At 40.7% G+C, this 20,099-nt stretch overlaps 1 protein-coding gene across 4 annotated transcripts in view; it reads right to left on the bottom strand.

Annotated features, from left to right (window-relative positions):
- The window catches only part of GRID1 (glutamate ionotropic receptor delta type subunit 1), a 703,858-nt gene that overhangs the window by 228,446 nt on the left and 455,313 nt on the right, over nucleotides 1–20,099 (bottom strand). For all 4 annotated transcript variants that reach the window (XM_058696896.1, XM_058696895.1, XM_058696897.1 and 1 more), the window contains one exon: nucleotides 566–736. In XM_058696896.1, the coding sequence (XP_058552879.1) occupies nucleotides 566–736 (171 nt within the window). The remainder of the gene's footprint in view (nucleotides 1–565; nucleotides 737–20,099) is intronic.

Raw genomic sequence — 20,099 nt, forward strand, 5'->3', positions numbered from 1 at the left:
AGTACAAGAGCTAGGCATGTCATGGTCCTGCCCTCGGGCCTCCCCCCGCTCAGCCGGGACTCCAGGAATGTCCTGGTTGGCCTACACCTTAGCACTCAGCAGATGAGCTGGGACACTCCCTAGTTGTTTCACAAGAGCTATGTCTGTATTACTGACTTTCTACAGGGAAGACCCTAAAGTAGTTTCAAAATGCTGACTCCCCACAGGAAGGCTCCATCTCCAATCCTGCCAGACGAACCCATCACCCACAAAGTAGTCAGCGCAGAAGCTTGAGAGACAGTAATGTCTTTACTCCCTGAACATGTAACTTTTAAATACAAGAGGCACCCAGTGAGCTCATATGGCCCGTCTGCTGACAACAGGCATAATTGCCTGCTAATGCGGCTCAGAGGCACTGCCCAGTTGACTGGTTTCAATTTCAGCAAATGACAGGGTTCCAGTAATTAAAGTTGGTGGGCAATAGTGCTCAGCTGAAGCTGTGGCACATCTTTGCCCGTTACCTGCGGCAGGCCAAGGGCATGAGTGAGACTCCCTTCTGGAGGGAGCTTGACAGGTGAGCACTGACCTGCAGCATCTGGAGGTAGCCTTCCTGGGGGTCACAGAGCAGGGAGGAGATGCGATGGTTGTTCCTCATGCATTTCTGGTTGTCCTTTGCAGATGGGAAGATCTGCCTGACCACAGTCATCCTGCCAAGGGCGCTGTGCACCAGATCCAGGATCTCTGGGTCGCTGATTTCCTGGGAAGATAATCAGACCCATGCTTACCATAGACTCACAAACTGCGCCTGCAAAAGGCCCATCAGGAGGTATCAATGGCCAACAGCCTAAATAGACAAAGGGGTCAAGGGACTGGGCCCACGTCACACAGTTCATTAATAGGTTATTTTTAAATAATACTTGCTAACCCTCAAAACCCACACAGAATTACTCAACAGCTGTCCTGAAGACCAGAAAAAGATGTCTGTGGTCAAGCCACCAGTGCGTTAGCTTCTATAGGGTCAAGCTCTGAAGAACCCATGCTGTCAATGTCGTGGTAGGCATCAGTTGGAAGTAAAAGCTAAACTTCCTGTTGGGGGTAGCTCTGAAGAACCCATGCTGTCAATGTCGTGGTAGGCATCAGTTGGAAGTAAAAGCTAAACTTCCTGTTGGGGGTCATCTCCCTGAGAGAAACAAAACTGGTTTTCTCAGACAAAACTGACCAAAATGCCATGAGTTTCCCCTAATTCTTTAATGATTAGCTTTGCTTTTTAAGATCCGCATACAAATTTTGAAAATATATCCACTCATTCATTCACTCATTCATTGCACAAAATCTGCCCAACATCTCCTGTGTGGTTTGTTCTGTACTAAGCACTGGGGACACAGCCTTGAATGAGTCAGGCCTAATCCCACCCAGTAAAGCTCAAGATTTTCGTAGCATGAAATAGGCTGAGTGCTGCAATAAGGAAATCTAGGGGCACAGGAAACCCATTGTGCTTCCATGTTAGATGTCTGCTAAGCTCTTTACACACATTATCTCATTTGGTGCTCACAACAATTTCAGGAATTCTAGGAGGTACATCCTATTACTATCCCATTTTCACTGAGCACTTTCAAGCATGGAAATAGTAAAGGCAGCTGGCCACAGGGAGCTCCTTCCAGAACGAGGCTTCGATGAGGAATTAGCACTGAAGCTGAACCTGAAAGATGAACTTGTTAGGCAAAGTGCTCAGAAGTATATGTAGAGGGAAGGGGCAGTTCAGAGCTGAGTCGGTGGCAGTGCTGCTGAAGACAGAGGCAGCTGGTGACACCCTGTGGCACCGGATTCCTGGGGCGGCAGCAGGGCATGTGAGTGCCTCGGGCAGAAAGGTGCAGTGGTCAGACGCAACCCTCAAGCTCCTGTTCAGGGCCAGATGTGGGGGAAGGGAGAGTAGACCCAGCTAAGGGCAGTGAGGAGCTCTGGCAAGGTTTAGGTACAAAGCAGCTACACTCAGATTTCCATTTCAAAACCCTGTGGCTGCTTGCCATACAATGATATGAGAAGACAAGAAGGAATTAGAACTGCTTCAAGGCTAGGAGCAACACAGGAATGACAAAAATACAAACTAACACAAATAAAGGGTTTTAGAGGTGGAGTCGGGTTAAGAAAAGTTCTTGTTTATTGTCTCTCAAAAGGGATGGCTAAATCAGTGGTTGGTTGCAAGTCAAAATTTGAACTGTGACTATCCATGTTTTAAAATAGGTCTTAAATCTTCCTCCTTACAGATGACACATTCTAGCTTTGAGGCAATGAACTGGTATAAGTGGAGGTAATAAGGTTAGAAATTAGTGATGGGGAGGGTTCAAATCACTTAAACAAGAATGTTGATGGGTGAACTGGGGTAAAGTCTCTGTTCCAGGAACTCTCTTAGGAACCTGACATAAGCATGAAGACTGGCCAGTTGAAACAACATGCTGGATCTGGGAGAAAGTAAGACATTGAGAGTCATATCCTTTTAGAATGATCGATAGATATAGTTCCCAAGGATGTGGAAATGCAGTAATCTCAAAAGAATTCAAGTAAATCTGGGTTTAAACTACTAAACTTTGTATTTCAGACCAAAGACTATTTCAGGGAAGATAATCTTGTTGGATTGGGACCAAAAGCCCAGAGGTGGGGGAAAGTGCAAAGGTGAGATGGGCCCAGAACCAGCTAGGCTTCAGGAAACAGAAGACAGACTATAGTTGAGCAGGATGTTTGTACTCTGCTCATAGCTGCCTTGCTAACAGGTCCCCTGCCCTGAGCATCCAACAGTGGGGTGAGGGAAATCACATTCTGATCGAACAGTATGTAGGACCGTACGAAAGGGCAATGATGGGCCAGTTAGCTCTACTTGGAGAAGGAATACAGAAGATTGGGGGAGGAAATTGTTTTTAACTCAAAAAACCATGAGGTCAGGAAGAACATAATTTGAACTATGCATAAGAGGGTTAATCAGAGCCCGCACACCTTGGAGAGGAAACGGGAAGTCACATACCTTTTGTTTTTCTCACATACTCATTGATTGCAGAGCCATTGTAGAGGCTCTTTTAATGAACCTCTCCTGCATTCTCAACTTCCTGGTAGGTCAGTGACACTGCACCCCAAGCGGAAGCGGGACCCTGCAACTCTGTAGGGAGTCTGATTTACAGGGTACATAATACCTTTCTGGAAAGCACGCCCATCATCTTCCCTGGCAACCTGCAGCAGAATCAGGGGTGAGTGGCTAAGTGAGCCAAGGGCAGCCCCAACATAATGCGGTGGGGGACTTTGCTTCTGCTCCCAGCTGCTGTGGTCTCTATACTGTTCTTTCTCCATTCTTCCTGCCCAGAAATCCTTACAAACTTGGCACAGTTCAACCCAACCCATTAGCTGCATCAGTGAGGATCTCTGCAGACCCCGTCTCCTATGGCCCAGTTCTCATCCACCCCCTCTGGGTCAAAGCACACACACCATCTTCCAGTGTACTCCTCCCTGCCTCCCCATCCTTCTGGGCCTATTCTTAGTGTCCAACACAGAGATAGTTGCAATCAGAATGTAAGAAGTGCAGGTAAAAGAACAGAAGAACAGAAGCAACTCCCTCGGGTCCCTTGAGGGCAATGAAAAGAGTCACCTCTTCTCCCAAGGATGTGTCCCTCCCCTTGGAGAATTCCAACCCTACACCATCTGTCAATTCCAGGAGCTCTGTGTCAGGCTCTCTCCCGTGCTGTTGGTACCACTGTGTACCAACAGAGTACAGACAGGGGTTCACTCACTCCCTGCACCCAGCCTCCACAGTGGGCCAGCCTCTGGACCCATGTGAAGACATCCAACCTCTGGGCCTTCCTATGGATGCAGAAGGCTATCCACACAGTCACTTTATACAACCCACCTGGAGAACAAACTTTCTCTTTGTCCCAGTTAAACATTCCTTCCAGAGAGTGCTGGTGATGAGCCGCAGAAGAAAGACAATGTGTATATATATATACTGTGTGACCTCCACTACCCTCACTAAAATCAGCAAGTCTGCAGTAGCAGCAATAATGTGTCATACCCAGATGCCTACTGGGGTGCACAGGCTCAAAATAAATCTTGCTTTTGTTTTATGACTTTGTAAGTTTACACCGCGAAATATATATTAGGCACAAACATTACATACATTAAGTATGAATAATCAAATGATCAGTGTGCCTTCTGCCAAACTAAGAAATAAAGTATACCTTGCATCTTGGTTGGATCCCTCCCCCCAAATGCTTACCCCTTCCTCCTTACCAGCAGCTAACTTTGTCATGCGATGAGTTATGTGTATAGCCCAAATAACGTATAACTTTGCCTTACACATTTTTGTTTAGCTTTGTGCAAACTAAACCACCTGCAGGTCCCCTGTGATTGTGTTTTGACACAATTGGTTCTCAAACTTTGTTGTGTATCTGCATCACCTCAGGAACTTGATAAAATGCAGGTCCCATTCTTCACCCAGCAAAGTTTTCTGTTTTCTCCATGAGCTCTCCAGATAATTCCAATATTCAACAAACATTTAAAACCCACTGGTTTAACATTTTCCTAATCTGTTCATGGCAATGGGTACAGCTTAGTTTCATCATTTTCTTAGCTGTACCCTACTGCCCTGTATGCCTCTGTCACCATTAATCCACCCGAGTGTTGCTTACCATTGGAACATTTGTGTCCATTTGCTACTACAAAGCTTCTGTGCACGTTTTCCTTGTGCACGTGTGTTGGTGACTTGTATGAGAATTTCTCTAGGATATATACCTAAAATTAGAATTCCTCAATAGGAGAACATAAATATGTTCAAATTTACGTAGTAATATCAAATCTCCAAAGTTATTGTACCAATTTATAATCATGTCTGGTAAAGAGATTTCCTGCACCCTTCCCTGCACCTGACATTATTGTAGGACTTCCTAATATTTGTCATCCTGGTGAGTATGAATTGGTGCATGATTGGATTTTGATTTCTACTTCCCTAATTCTTAATAATATTAAATATCTTTCATATGCTTATGAATTATTTGTGTTTCTTTTCTTGTATTTGTGTTTTTGTCCAATTTCCATTGGGTTGGGTCTCTTGCATATGGATTCATGGGACCTTTTTTTTTTTAATTCCAGATAATTCTTTGTCACATGTTATAATTATCTTCTCCAGTTTCTAGAACGTTTAGTAGAATTGGCCTATAAACTCATCTAACCTGGTATGTTCTTTGTAGGAAGTTGCTTTATTACTCATTAACTTTCCTTTTGTATATAGGGATTTTGCTCATTTTTCCTTCTGTCCTTAGTCATGTTTTCTTCTAAAAATTCAGCTATGTTGTCCAAACTTTCCAGTTGATTGGCATATGTTGTTCACAATGTCTCTCTACTTCTTCACTCTCTAATGTATCCAAAGCCATGTGCTCCCATCCATTGCTAACAATATTTATTTGTGCCCTCTCTTCCTCTGATGACAGAAGTTTATTTTATAAATACTTTTTAAAAGGTAAGTTTTGACTTAACTGATACTTTTTTATGTGTTAGTCTTCTGTTTCATTAATTTCCACTCTATTATTTTTCTAGTTTCTTTGGATTTATTAGGTGTTATTTCTCCAACTGTTAAGGTATGCAGCTCAGCTGTGGAATCTTACACGTTTTTTTCTTTTCTAATAAAGTGGTTAAGACAATAAATCTACATCCAAACATTGCTTTAGCTGTGTCCCATAAATTATACATACAAATTGTATCACTCATTTTAAAATCCCATTTTGATATATTTTTGACCCATAAGTCATTTACTAGGGATTTTTCAAAATTTTCCAAACATTAGGGTATTCTTTTTACTATCATCCTATTGATTTCTAATTTAAATGCATTGTGCCCTGAGAACATGGACTGTTTGAAGCTAATCTTTTAAAATGTATTGAACTTTTGCTCTGTGGCTTATCACGTGGTCAGTCTGCATGAATGTTTCATGTGCATTAACTGTCCTGCTGTTGTTGGTTTCTGTGGTCTACTTTTAGGTCCATTAGATTAGGAATTAGTCTATTTCTTTCTGTATTCAGCCTATATTTTCAAAAATTCAAAAAACATATTCTCAGTGTTTTATTAGTTATGCATAAGTGGAGAACTATAACTCCTTGCTGAATTGAATCTTTTATCATTATTTAGATATCCTCTTTATTTCTAGTAATTCATCTTGCCTCCTACTGTATTGTGTCCAATATTAATACAGTGACACCAGTTTTATTTTGGCTATGAGCTGCCTGCTCTAACGTCTTCCGCCTCTTTGCCATCATCCATCTTTCTCTGTCTCACACTTAAGTTGGAGACTATTATAAACAAAATATACTACATGTTTTTTACATCCATCTTTGACTTTTTAGTAGAAATCTCAATCCGTTTGTATTGGACTATGATTATCTATACATTTACATTGATTTGTACCATATTATTTACATTACATCTTATTGTTTCTTTTTTGTGTGTTTTTTTACTTCCCCTTAGAATGATTTTTCCCCTATTTTCATTATTTTACCCTCTTTTGGAAGTTTTGTTCTCTATATTATTTTTTTCTTGGTTATCTTAGATATTTTTAAATGCATACTGAACAAAGCATGAGGCTAATCAGTATTTTATTCTCTTCTCTTCAACATTTCTTTCCAATCACCATCATCCTAATGTGATAATAATATCCAGCATTTTAATTCTTTCTTTATGCCTTCCTATTACATATAATTCCTATTAATTTCCCATTACTTTTAGAATTTCCTTTAATGTCGGTTTGTTAGTGATAAACTTAGTTTTTATTTGCTGGAAAATACCTTTTGTAATCTCACTCTTGAAAGACAAAAATCACAATTGATTACTACTTTCTCTTAGCACTCTGAATTTCATATGACACTATCATCTGCCTTCCATTTTTGTCCACTATATCTGTTTCCTATGGTTGTAATACCAAATTATCACAGACTTAGCAGCTCAGAACAACAGAATTTTATTCTACACAGTTCTGAAGGCTAGAAGTCCAAAATCCATTTCACTGGGCTGGAATCAGATGTTGGCAGGGATGTGCTCCTTCCAGAGGCTCTACAAGAGACGGTTCCCTGCCTTCCACAGCTTCTAATGGCTTCCAGCAGTGCTTGGCTTGTGGCCACATCACTCCAGCCTCTTCCTCTGTGACCAATTGCCTTCTCTTCTGTATTCTTAAATCTCCCCATGCCTCCTTTTATAAGGACACTTGAAATTGCATTTAGGACCCACTCAGATAATCCAAGATAATCTCTCTACCTCAAGATCATTAATTTAAACACTTCTGCAAAATCTCTTCTGCCATGTAAGGTAACACACAATTTCCAGGGATTTAGGCCCTGGATATCTTTGGGAGCCATTATTCAGCCCACTAACTCCAGACATTAGGAATCCATTTAACTGCCATTTCTTTGAAGAAGACCTGTGTTTTCTCCCCGGATGCTTTCTAGATTTTTCTCTGTCTAATGACGTCTCTAGGCATGGATGTTTTACTTTTATTTTTATCCTTAGGATTCCTAGATCTGGGATTTAGTTTCTGTCAATAATTCCTGAGAATTCTTGACCATAATATCCTTTCATATTATTTCTTCCTCATCATTTCCTATTTCCTTCTAGAAATCCAATATTATCATTCTATCTTCCATGTGTCTATATCTCCCTTTCATATTTTCCATCTCTTTGTATCTCTGGTATGCCTTCTAAATAATGTCTTCACATTTTCCAGTTCACCAATTCTCTCTACGTATGTGTCCACTTTGATAGTTAATTCATCCTTCACATTTTTTAATATCAACTATTAGTCTTTTTAATTTCCTGAAACTGTTTATTTTTCAATTCTGCCTCATTTTTAAATAGCTTTTATTCCTTACTTATGTTTCCAGCATATATTTTTAAACATATTTCAGCATACTTACTTAATAGTCTATGTCAGATAGTTATAATATCTAAAGTTATTTGAGATCTGATTAAACTGTCCTTTTCTCCTCCCTGGCTCTCACTCATGGTGGTTTGTTTCCTTCTTTCTTTCCTTTGTCTCTATATTCCTCTTTCCTTCCTTCTCTCTTTCTCTCTCTTTTTCTTTTTTTCTTTCTTTCCTTCTCTTGTGTGTACTCTTAGTTTCCTTAGAACTTCCTTATGAATTCCTTGAAGTCTGACTGGAACTCACATTACTTTATTTGCATTCACTTCTACAACCTAATCTACTAAGGTTAGAGCACTACTGATCTACAGCCATTGAATTTAATATTAAACCTTCCTCAGAGCTTCATTAGGCACCACAGGTGGTATGACTTGGGTCACAAATTCACATGGGACTCATCAATTGTCAAGAAAATTCATTCCCATCATGCAACTCCAAAGTCAAGAGAGAACATTTCCTTGCTATTCCCTTCTGTGCAGTGAGTTCATTTCTAGTTAGTCTGTATACCAAGGATCTAAGTTTCTAGCTTTATGAGGAAATCTCTCATTAGGCCCCACATCTGATTGGTTCTTACACTGATCTCATGTGTTTTGTGCCCCCAAACAGCCAGAAAAATAAACGTTCAAGGTTTCTGCAGTTTGACCAATAGATTCAAGGCCAAAACTAAATTTGAAGCTCATGTATTTCCCAAAGTTTCAATTTTCACCTCATATTAGTCCTCTGTGGACATTACTTTTGACTGCTAAGTGATCCATTTCAAAATACTTTTAAAGTATATTATACCCTGCTTTTCTAGTTCTTTTCCATTTGGGGGCATCATTCAGGCTAAATACTACTAATCCTTTTATACAGAATTTTCTTTTCTTAGAAGAATGACTCCACCCTTTTCCTGGGACACACACCCACCTCCCAAACTCCTCATATGTTTTGGCTGTATGACTAACTAAACCTCAGTTGTCATGCTACAATTTCTATTTACTTTATTTGACTGCCTTTCTCTAAGTTCTTTGTCATTAATATTGGAAGGAGAGCCATTTCTGAGGGACCCAAGAGAAGCACGTGCAATCTTCTCCATTTGCTCAAATCCCAATTGTATTCTTCAATCATCTCCCATTGTGCATGCAAAAAGGTAACTATTCTGCAGGTCCCAAATTAATATTTTGTCTCTTGCTCCAGAAACATTTCCCTAAATTACTGTTACCTTGCCCTCCTGCAACCTAATAGCTTCCCCCCATAAATCATCTCTCATCAATATTGCTCACTCAAGAGATCATCTCTGTGAAAGATGATGGCATCTTGGACTAGGGTTGTTGCAAATGGACCATCTTTAGACAGAGCTTAAATGCTGAAGCTAGAGCACATGCTGACTATGGGATTGGGTGAGGACGATGGCAAAGATCGCTGAATCTTTTTTCAATGTAAGAAATATTTGTAGTTTGATAACAAAAACATTGTAACAGCTAAAACAAGCAGAGGAAGAAAACGGGGATAGAATTGCCAGTGAACACCCCATTCTTCAAGTTATCAGCGGGGAAGAAAGACTCTTATGCCTTGTAGCATACTTAAAGGAAGATTTCTATGAACACAATAAAATGTGAGACCGAATAATAAAAATACTCACTGCCTCTAATTTTGTCCTGAACATGCACACTGAAACCTAGACTATCTTCATTTGGAGGCAAGTAAATTATCAGGAAACCTCCACACATCTCCTTGTACAAAGAGGTAAGACTAAAGAAAAGTCTGACAAATTCGAAAGAAAAACCAATCCTCACATCCTCTCAGAAGGCATTACTTAATTCACTGATTGAAAGCAAAATTGTCCCTCATAGAGGGCACAATAAGGAACCAAATGAGACCTGATTGTCTCCATTCAGAGACAACCTGTGTCTCTAGCCAGGGCCTCTGGCTGCTTGGGGCTGGGGGTGGCGGGGGGGGGGGGGGGGTGCTGCCATTCCAAAAAAATGTTAAGCATACAAGTATGTGTGAATTTTCCTGTGGAGAAAGCGCATGAGCTGTATTCAATTTTCAAAGAGGCCTTTGACCCCAAAAAGCTGAGGAACAAGCAATACCAAAGCCAGTAATGGTTTTGAAAGTGCCCCTTGTTGCTAACTATGGGAAGAACAAAAACGATGAGGAAACATCAACAGAAAAATTGGGAGTTTTCATGTCTTTCAGATTCCTCTGCTTCCTCCTCACTTCCACACAGGCCTCTGAGGTAATAACAAAAACCAGAGGCAATGGGATTTACATGATGAACTATGATGCAGCTATAAAAATCACTGAGTAAACCCATAATACTACAGTATCACCTGCACCATGCAGATAATAGAGTTAAGGAAGACAGACCAGAAAGGAAAAAAAGGAAGAGCAAGTTACAGAATGATACATCAAACACGGTACATTTATAGTAGAGATATGTGTAATGCAGTAAAAACAAATGTGAAGGACACATGGCAGCTTCAAGAGAATGGTTGCCATAGGGGAAATAGAGGGGAATAGCAAACCGATTTGCTGCCTCACTTGCAGTCTTGCCCCTCCTCCCCTATGCTGCCATAACCCTAGGGTGAACAGCTGCCCTTCCCTCCACCATGGGATTTGGGGTGGTGGGACATCATGACCGCTGCACCCACAGCCACAGGTGCATCCTGCTTGCTCTGAGCCAACCTGGATGGTCCTACTACTTTAGGCAGTCCTTGGAGAGGGGACACAACTCTATTTCTGTTCAGATGTGAAGGGGGGTTCTCCTGGAAGGATTCTGAGATGGTTTGTTCAATCCTAAAATGACCACCAAGAAAAGACAGCACCTTTCAGCCTCTGGAGGTTGACTCATGGGGAAATTCCATTTGATGGTGGGCCAAGCACACTGAACACAACAGACCCCTGAGGAAACTAGTTAGCTTCTGAGTCACCCTGCCCTGTAACCTCATGACCTACCTATGAGCCTCCTCTAAGGTGAAACGATAAAGCTTCAGACCATTTAACGAAACTAGATTCATACTTTTCTATTACTTGTGGTAAAAAAAAAAAAAAAAAACAACCTGACTGACACAGAATTTAATGGGACTTAATGTAAGTGTGTATAGACAATTATATCTGAAATGGTCAGCTTCTTAAAAATTGAGATCTCAAAAATGGCAACATTTGAATGATGGACAAGGTGTTTAGATATCATGCCCTGTACCTCTTGGAAATTTTTATTTAAAACAGAGAGAATTACTGAAGAAGCCTCACTCCATGTCTGCTTGAGTAGCAAAGAGGATAAATTTTCATAATGAGGAGAAATCTTCAAAATAGCAATTAAAATGGTAAGGATCTCCTTTTTCTAAATACACGCTTGGGCAAACCTGATGCAAAACTCATGCACAAATAAGTTTCTGTCTGATCTTTAAGACTTCAGTAAAATTTCTGAACCCTCTGATACCAGGGGAAAATATTATTAAACATTTATATAGAGCTCTAAACTTATATAGGGCTGTGTAATCACATTATTAGTCATTTCCTTTTATTCTTTAGAAAGGCCTAGATCTATCAAACATCTGTGTGATACCAGCATTATTCCATTGCTGGAGAAATAATAAAGTTTGTTTCCCTCCTAACAACCATAGTGCCAGTAATCTAAAGTTGATGATAGTAAGGAAAACTTCACAGACAAAGCTGGCTTGAGAGAAGTTGAGAAAAACAGAAGGAAGATTCAATAAAGTCGTGATTAAAGATTTCCTCCCACTGAAGTCAACAGGCTTTTTAGAATGTCTGCTGTTTTCAGATCCCCACAGAGTGCTTAAGGCAAGGCAAGCTAAGGCTCCATAGAGACTAGGACATCCTGGTGAGGTGGAGAGGGTGGGAGGAAGCTGCCGAAGCTTGGTGCTGGTTACATTTCCAAGACAGAGAAGGTGGGAGGAGGGCACTTTCTGCATGGTGGTTCTGACCAGAGACATCCTGTCTCATTCATCATCCCCTAAAAACTCATGGGGTATGCAGCAGTCTCCCTATTTTACACAGGATATGGAAAGTTGCCATAGAGGATGCCCTTGCTCCCCAGAGTGTGGTCCAAGAGCCAACAGCATCAGTATCAACTGGGAGTTTGTTAAAAAAAAAAAAAAAAAGGCAGAATCTCAGGCCCCACGCTGGACCTATGTACCCAGAATCTGCATTTTGACAAGATTCTCAGGTGACTCATAGGCATGTTCAAATTTAAGAAGCACCGGTCTATATTATACAGTGAAGTGAAAAGAGTGTCGAATCTGGAATCAAGTGTGTATGGGCTCCAGTCCTAGCTTCTCCTCTCCCTGGTTGTAGAACTTGGACAAGGAACTTAATTCCTTTGAGTGTCATCTGGAAACGGGGTAACTACTTCCCCAGGGGCTCTGCCTTAATTCAAAGACTTTCATCCAATGGGACCCAACATGTCTAGCACAGAGTCTTGCGGTGAGTACTTCTTATCCTTCTACCTCAGAAGCTAAAGCTCTCTGTACAGCCTTTGAAGGCTGGCAAAACATCTGCCACAGCCTGGCCTCAAGGAAGACAGACGAGCCCTCTTTCTGCCCCTCTTTCCACTCCATGGCCCCATGCAGCCTCATGCACACCCCTAAGGGAGCCCATAGCAGACCACCCCAATCTGCACATACGGAGCTCTTTCCTGTCCCTCCTCTCCAAGAGATCCTGGGGTTCACTTGACTCCCTGCCAAGACATCAAATCAGAACTCAGCCATCCTATCACTAAATATAATGGCCCATTAATTGAAAATTCATATGGCTTCTTTTATTTTCATAAATGACACAAATGGGTTCTGTTCACAGGAAAGCCAGCATCCTATTCTGCCTGCCCTTTTTACCCAGGGCTGCCCAGACAGGCGGCAGAGCTCTCCCCGCATCCCACCGCCTCCATCACAGTCCATTTTCCTGAGTGGTCCAGTCAGAATGGCCAGTAGTGAGCAGCTGGCCCTGTTCCCTAAAGACCTGCCCCTAACCTTGGCCCTAGGGTGAAACAGATGTCCCCTCAGGTTCTCCCCAGGCCTACCGGCTTATCAGGAGAATCTGCAATCTCACCCAGAGAAGACCAAAAAGTCCCCTGGGGTCTTGCATTTTTAGTGGCTCTTTTGTTCTATTTCATTTAATTGAGTTTTTATTTCATCACATTTTATTCTATTATATTTGACCATGAACACAAGGTGGACATCTGCCCTCCAATGAGCCAGGGGACCCACACATGTCCCCAACATTTACTGGAGACAGTCGGTAAAGCTTCTGGCTGCAAGTTATTTATGGATGACAGCTGGGCTGGACTGGGCTGTCTGTGAGATTTACCCCTGCTCTCTCTCCTTTTTTTTCTTTCATGTCTCTTACTTCCACTTTCTCCTTTTCCATTTCAACTCCCTCTCCTGGATCTCACTCTTCCTTCTTCCCTGTGTGCCCTGCCCCCATCTTCTCAGGTCTTCCTGCTCCCAGCAACCTTGCAAGTTCTGAATTCCCACAACCGGTATCACTCACCTCTGCTCAGGCAGTTTCCCTTAATTCCAAGGGACTCAGAACATCTGAGGTAGGTCAAAGCAATTCCCAGAAGTGGTTCGCTGACTGCTAACCTTACCCTCACTTCTTCAGATGGGATATGCCTGAAATATCCTCTATATTGGGCCTGAAACCTATTCTTCTGCGGGTCTAGGCCCGTGTATTAAAAGCACTAATAATTGTAGGGACAAGCTAAAAATAGTTAGTCTGCCATTTGGAGGGAGGAGCAAATCTAGTGTCTACACAGTTCAACAACTCAGGTCAGAGTCTGAGTAAGAGTTCTCCAGGTAACAAACCCGGCAGGCAGTCACAGGCAGAAAAGTGATGCTTCACACAACCATATGCCCCCAGGAGAACACTACAGATGTCACCTGGAAAAACGGGTGTCAAGAGCTGAATAAGGCAACTCCATTAACTTAGATCCAAAATCCATAATGAGCCTCTGGCCCTTTATTGTATACCCACAACCCTGATTCAGATGTGGAGGCACTGTGAATTCTGTGTTCCCCACAGAACCAGAAGGAAGCTGCAGGTGCTAATCCATTGCTCCATCTACACTGGGCTCAGAACTAAAACCAGCTCCTTGAGGCCAAGGTGTATGTCTCTCATATTCTGTTGTCTTTCTGATACTGAGCACCAGGCCTGGTAAACACTTAGGAAGAAAGAAGGGAAGAGAAGGAGGAAGGAAAGAAGGAGGAAAAGGGAGAAGAAGGGAGGGAGGGAAGGAGAGGAGGGAGGAAGAGAGAAAGGAAGCAAAAGTGACCCTCAAAAATTTTAGTATTTGAAACTCTGACCTAAGTAATTCTCTAACATAAAGCCAACGCTCTTCAGTCTGTTGTTAAATTTTTAAAAGCTGATCGGGGTTTCAATTTTCAGCTTACTCCCCAGGCAAATATTCAAACAGAAAAATAAATATAATAGCCGCTGATCCTTCATGGCATTCATTTGCTTGCTTGCTACAAACCACTTCAATTATTTTGTTTGCAATACCTATTTGTTTGTCTCAGGAGAATATTTAAATCTGCTTTTATTTGTGCACAACTCTCCCCACCACCAGGAAAATGTTTCACATTACCACTTCATGGTTTTTTAATCCCCAAGGAGCTGATAGAAAATTATAATTGTTAATTGCATTATAATTTAAAATCCTGAAATATTATTTAAAAAATTTCCAAATATGATTTTAAAATAAGACTTCATGACTCAGAGCCCTGGACTGGATGGCTCTCAAGTTTACAGCCCCATGTTTACCATATCAAAGCCCTTACATCTGAACTGGAGCCCACTGTGTAGATTTAAATGTAAAGATCTGAGAATATAAATTTGGAAGAATAGAAGGTATGTAGCATGGTACTTAACTGATCATGATGGACTTATAGGGACTGAACTTACCATTCACTTTAAATAAAAAACAAAACATGAAATGACAGTTTTCAGACATTAGACAACAGGCATAACTAAAAAGTGTTAACCCCCAAAAAAAGAAACAAATGAAGTGAGCCTGAACTTCATGCTAACAGAGACTTTCCAGGTTGCAGCAGAGGAAAGGGAAACCTAGGCAGAGCCTGATGGTCTCCATGAGTTGAGGAGAGAGTCTGGGTTTTGAGGAAGCCAAAACAATTGCAATTCATAAGGCAGAATTCCAGAGAAGCGAGAGCTACACAGAAAATGCCCTCCAGAAATCTACTGAAAGTTCCCTTTGAATCTTCAGCTGAGTATTGGTTAGTGCATGTGAGTGAGGTAACTACCTGAGTCTAAGGAAAGAACCACCTGGTAGGATCAGGTTTAACAATCCGTAATAATAATGGGTCACATTAGCAACAGCAACAGACTAAAACTGTTTTTGACCTAACAAAGCTTCAAAGCAATTCTCAAAAAAATCAAAATGTTCCAAAATAACTTAACCCTGTCCTGGGGGAAGAATAGAGGTGGGGGTGGGGCATACTTAAAGAAGAAAAGGAATCAAGCACCCAACCATGTAAAATTCACAATGTCTGGCATCTAATCTAAAATTACCAGGCATGCAAAGAAATAGGAATATACTCTCCATAATGAGAAGAAAAATCAATCAGTGGAAACAGACCCAGAAATAATACAGATGGCAGAATTAGTAGAACAGGACATTAAAACAGATATTATAAATAGTATAAACACACACCATATGTTCAAGAACATAGAGGAAAGTATGTACATGACAGGGAGAAAAATAAAAGACGCAAATTGAATTTCTACAAATAAAATATGCAATGTCTGCAATGAAAATTACTCTAGATGAAATCAACAGCAGATTAGAAGAAAAATAAATGAACCTGAAAGTACCAAAACAAAAACTCCCAAAATGAATCACAGAGGGAAAAAAAAAAGACTGGGAAAAATCAACAGAGCATTAGTGAGCAATGGAACAATTTTAAGCAACCTAATATACATGTCATTTAAGTCCAGGAAATAAAAGAGATAAAGGGAAAGACAGAAAAAATATTGGGAGAAATAATGGTTAAACAGTTTCTAAATTTGATGACATCCACACCTAAGCACACAATCAGAGAAAAAGAAAAATCTTAAAACAACCAGAGGAAAAAGATCCAATATGCAGAGAAAAATGAAGATAAGAATGATAGCTGATTTCTCATCAGAAACAAGGTGAACCATAAGTCAGTAAAATAACACCTCTAAGGAATGAAAAACAGAAGGTGAAGAATTTATCAGAAGCAGATCAGAACTATGAGAAACTTAGATACAATGGACAACTTCCTTGAAAGGTGCAAACTACCAAACCTCACTTAGAAAAAAAATGTATAACCTAAATATATCTACTAATAAAGCTGGACTTGTTGTTAAAAATCTTCCCATGGTGGAGGTAGGTGGGTAGGTGAGGAAATTTCAAGGCCCAGGTATCTTCACTGGTGAATTCTACATATCAATTCTACACAAATTCTTTCAGAAAACTGAAGAGACGAAACAGATTCTTGTTTCAGGAGGCTAGTACTACCCTGATAACAAAACTAGACAAAGGGTTTACAAGATAAGAAAACTACAGATGAACATCCCTCATGAACATAGATACAAAACTTCCTTAAAATATCTTTGCTAATATTTTAGGTAAGTATAAATCCAACAACTCAAAACAAAACAAAATAAAACCCAGAAACATGATGAGGGCAAGTGGGGTTTACCTCCAGGCTGTAAGGTTGGTTTCACATTTAAAAATGAATTAATTTAGTACTCCATATCAACAGAATAAAAAAAGAAAAACCATGTGAATATATCAATAGATGCATAAAAAAACTGGCACAATCCAGTCTCTAATTCTGTTAAAAACCTTCAGGAAACTAATAACAAAAGAGAACTTCTTCAACTTTATCAAGCATATGTATGATCAACCTATACCTAACATCATAATTAATGGTATAAAGCTAAATGTATAGCCCTAAAATCATGAAAGAAGTAAAGATGTGCAGTCTTTTTTTGTTTAATTTTCTAATGTTTATTTACTTTTGAGAGAGACAGAGACAGGGAGTGAGTGGGGGAGGGGCAGAAAGAGAGGGAGACAAAGAGTCCAAAGCAGGCTCCAGGCTCTGAGCTGTCAGCACAGAGCCCAATGCAGGGCTCAAACTCATGAACTGTGAGATAATGACCTGAGCTGAAATTGGACTCTTAACCAACTGAGCCACCCAGGCATCCCCAAATATGTGCAGTCTTAATAGTTCTATTCAACATTGTGCTGGAGGTTCTAGCCAATGCAGTAGGGCAAGAAAAGAAATAAAAAAGATCTGGATTTGAAAGGAAGAAGTAGAACTGTCTTTATTCACATATGACATGATTGTCTATGTAGAAAACTGTAAATCTACAAAATAAAGCCACTAGAACTAATGTATAAGTTTAGCAAGGTTGTGACACAGATGCAAGGTCAATATTCAAAAGCCCTTTGTATTTTCTACATGCTAGAAACAACTGTAAACTTAAATTGAAAAAGCAACACCATTTACAATTATATCAAAAATATTAGAAACATAGGGATGAATTTAACAAGACCTGTGCATTTAACATTGCAGAACATTGCTAAAAATAATTGAGGATATACATAAATGAAAATATATACCTTGTTCATAGATCAGAAGACTCAATGTTGTGAAGCTCTCAATTCTCCCTCAAATGAGCTCTAGACTCAATACAATTGAAATTAAAATCTTAGCAGGCCTTTTGTACAAACTGACAAGTTAATTCTAAAATTTATATGGTCAGGGCACCGGGGTGGCTCAGTCAGTTAGGTATTCAACTCTTGATTTTGGCTCAGGTCCTGATCTAACGGTTCATGAGTCAAGCCCCACATTGGGCTCTGTGCTTCCAGCACCAGCATGGAGCCTGCTTGGAATTTTCTCACTGCTCTCTCTCTCTCTCTGTCCCTTCGCTGCCCTGTGTGTATGTGTGTGTGTGTGCGCGCGCATGCGCATGCACGTGGGCACGTGTGTGTGTCTCAAAATAAATAGTTTTTAAAAATAAAATGTATATGGAAATGCAAGGCAAGAACTAAGGTGAGGTACTTGCACAAACTTGAGGGTGAGTTCCCCCTTAAATTTTTTGCCTTATTAGGTGCCTCACTTGCCTCATCCTAGTACCAGGCCTGTGAAAATGTGAAGGATGTAGATGGGTAAAAGCACATTTTTAAAGAAGAAAAAGGTGAAAAACTTACTCTACTTGATTTCAATACTAACTATAAAGCTACAAGCATAAAGACAGCATGGTACCAGTGTGAAGATAGACATATAGGTCAATGAAATAGAAGAGAGACCCTAGGAATAGATCCAAACACTGAAGGCCAATTGATACTCAATGAATGATCCACAGGGGAAAGAGTACTATTTTCAACAAATGGTACTGGAAAAATTAAATATTAATGCAGAAAATAAATCAGAAGAAAATAAAAATTAATCTCAGCACTTACTTCACACCATATACAAAAATTAACCAACAAATATACATAACAACATGAATGCATTTCAAAATTATTCTGAGTGAAATAAGCTAGACAAAAAAGAGTATGTGCTGTATGATTCCACTGATCTAAAATCCTAGAAAATGCAAAGTAATCTACACTGACAGAAAATGGATCAGAGGTTACCTGGGATTGGGTGGAGAGAGAGAGAAACTGGTTACGTGGGAACAGGAGAAAACTTTTGTGGGTAATAGAAAGGTGCATTTTCATGATTACTGTGATAGTTTCACAAATGTATATGTCAAAACTCCAAGACATAACTCATCAAACTGTGCAGGATCTTTAATGTCAGTTACACTTCAAAAAGTTTGTGAAATAATAAGAGTGTATGCACTAGAGTCATACTGCCTGGTTAAAATCAAGAACACCCTACATAAAATACCACTCCCCCCCACAAACACCCTAAAGCCTCCTTTTCCCTTCCTCAGCCTTAACACTTGCTACATGCTTGCCCTTTGGCTAGTCATTTGTCCTCTGTGTATACCAGTTTGGTCAGCAGTGTCTGTCAGCCCTGTCTTCAAACTTTCAGAATCTGAGTGCATCTTACTACCTCTGCTCACTTATCTCATCCTGGTCCAAGCCATCATCATCGCTAATTAAAGGCACTAATTTTTAAGCTTTCTTTTTCCTTTTTCTGTCCTTTCCCACCCTAATGCCTACAGTGTATTTCCAACACAGAATTTAGGGTGGTCCTTCCAAACCATAACTCAGATGGCATCACTCCTCAGCTCAAAATGCTCCAGTGGCGCCTCAGCTCACTCAGGTTAAAAGCCCAAATCCTTGTAGGAGCAGATTCAGCAGAATCTCCTCGTGCCCCTCCTCACATATTAGCACCCTGCACTCCAAACCACTGCCCAGTTAGATGTCTACCCATAATTTCATCCCTCAAGCTCACCACACTGCCCAGGCCTACAGCTCGTTGCTGTGACTACTTTTCACCTGAGGGGCACATCCTTCCCTGGGCTGTGTTATGTGAGCAGAGGTACAAAAACTTAATGGATAATAGATCCCTTCTTCCTGAAACCAATATCTGGAAGAGGAAACAGCATTTCATATTAAACGAAACCATTATGCTAAATTGGAATTTCCCTTGGAGGCACCAAGCTTTAATGATATGAAATTCCATAGTGAAGAGCCTGGCACACATGCAGATTCGCCAAGGAAAATGAGAATTAATTTCTTGACTAAAAAACCAGAAGAGTCAAAATCGAGGGAAAGATGATTTAGTGAGGAACGTTTCCTTGAGGGGGAAAGGGGAACAGGGATGTGATTCCACTCCTCATGAAAGGAAGGAGGGTGCCTGCTTCCTCACTGCAAGTCTGCTTGGGGGAGCTTCACTGGGGCCATTGAAGACTCTCACAAAACAGAGCCAGGGCCTTAAGCACAATACTGTGAGTTTAACATTTTTTTTTTTTTTTTTTTTTTTTTTGGGACAGAGAGAGACAGAGCATGAACGGGGGAGGGGCAGAGAGAGAGGGAGACACAGAATCGGAAACAGGCTCCAGGCTCCGAGCCATCAGCCCAGAGCCTGACGCGGGGCTCGAACTCACGGACCGCGAGATCGTGACCTGGCTGAAGTCGGACGCTTAACCGACTGCGCCACCCAGGCGCCCACAATACTGTGAGTTTAATCATAAAAGCTACTTTATGTGTCTTCTATGAGCCCACTGATGCTGCTCA

Source organism: Neofelis nebulosa, chromosome 13 (genome assembly GCF_028018385.1).
Source record: "Neofelis nebulosa isolate mNeoNeb1 chromosome 13, mNeoNeb1.pri, whole genome shotgun sequence".
Classification (NCBI taxonomy): domain Eukaryota; kingdom Metazoa; phylum Chordata; class Mammalia; order Carnivora; family Felidae; genus Neofelis; species Neofelis nebulosa.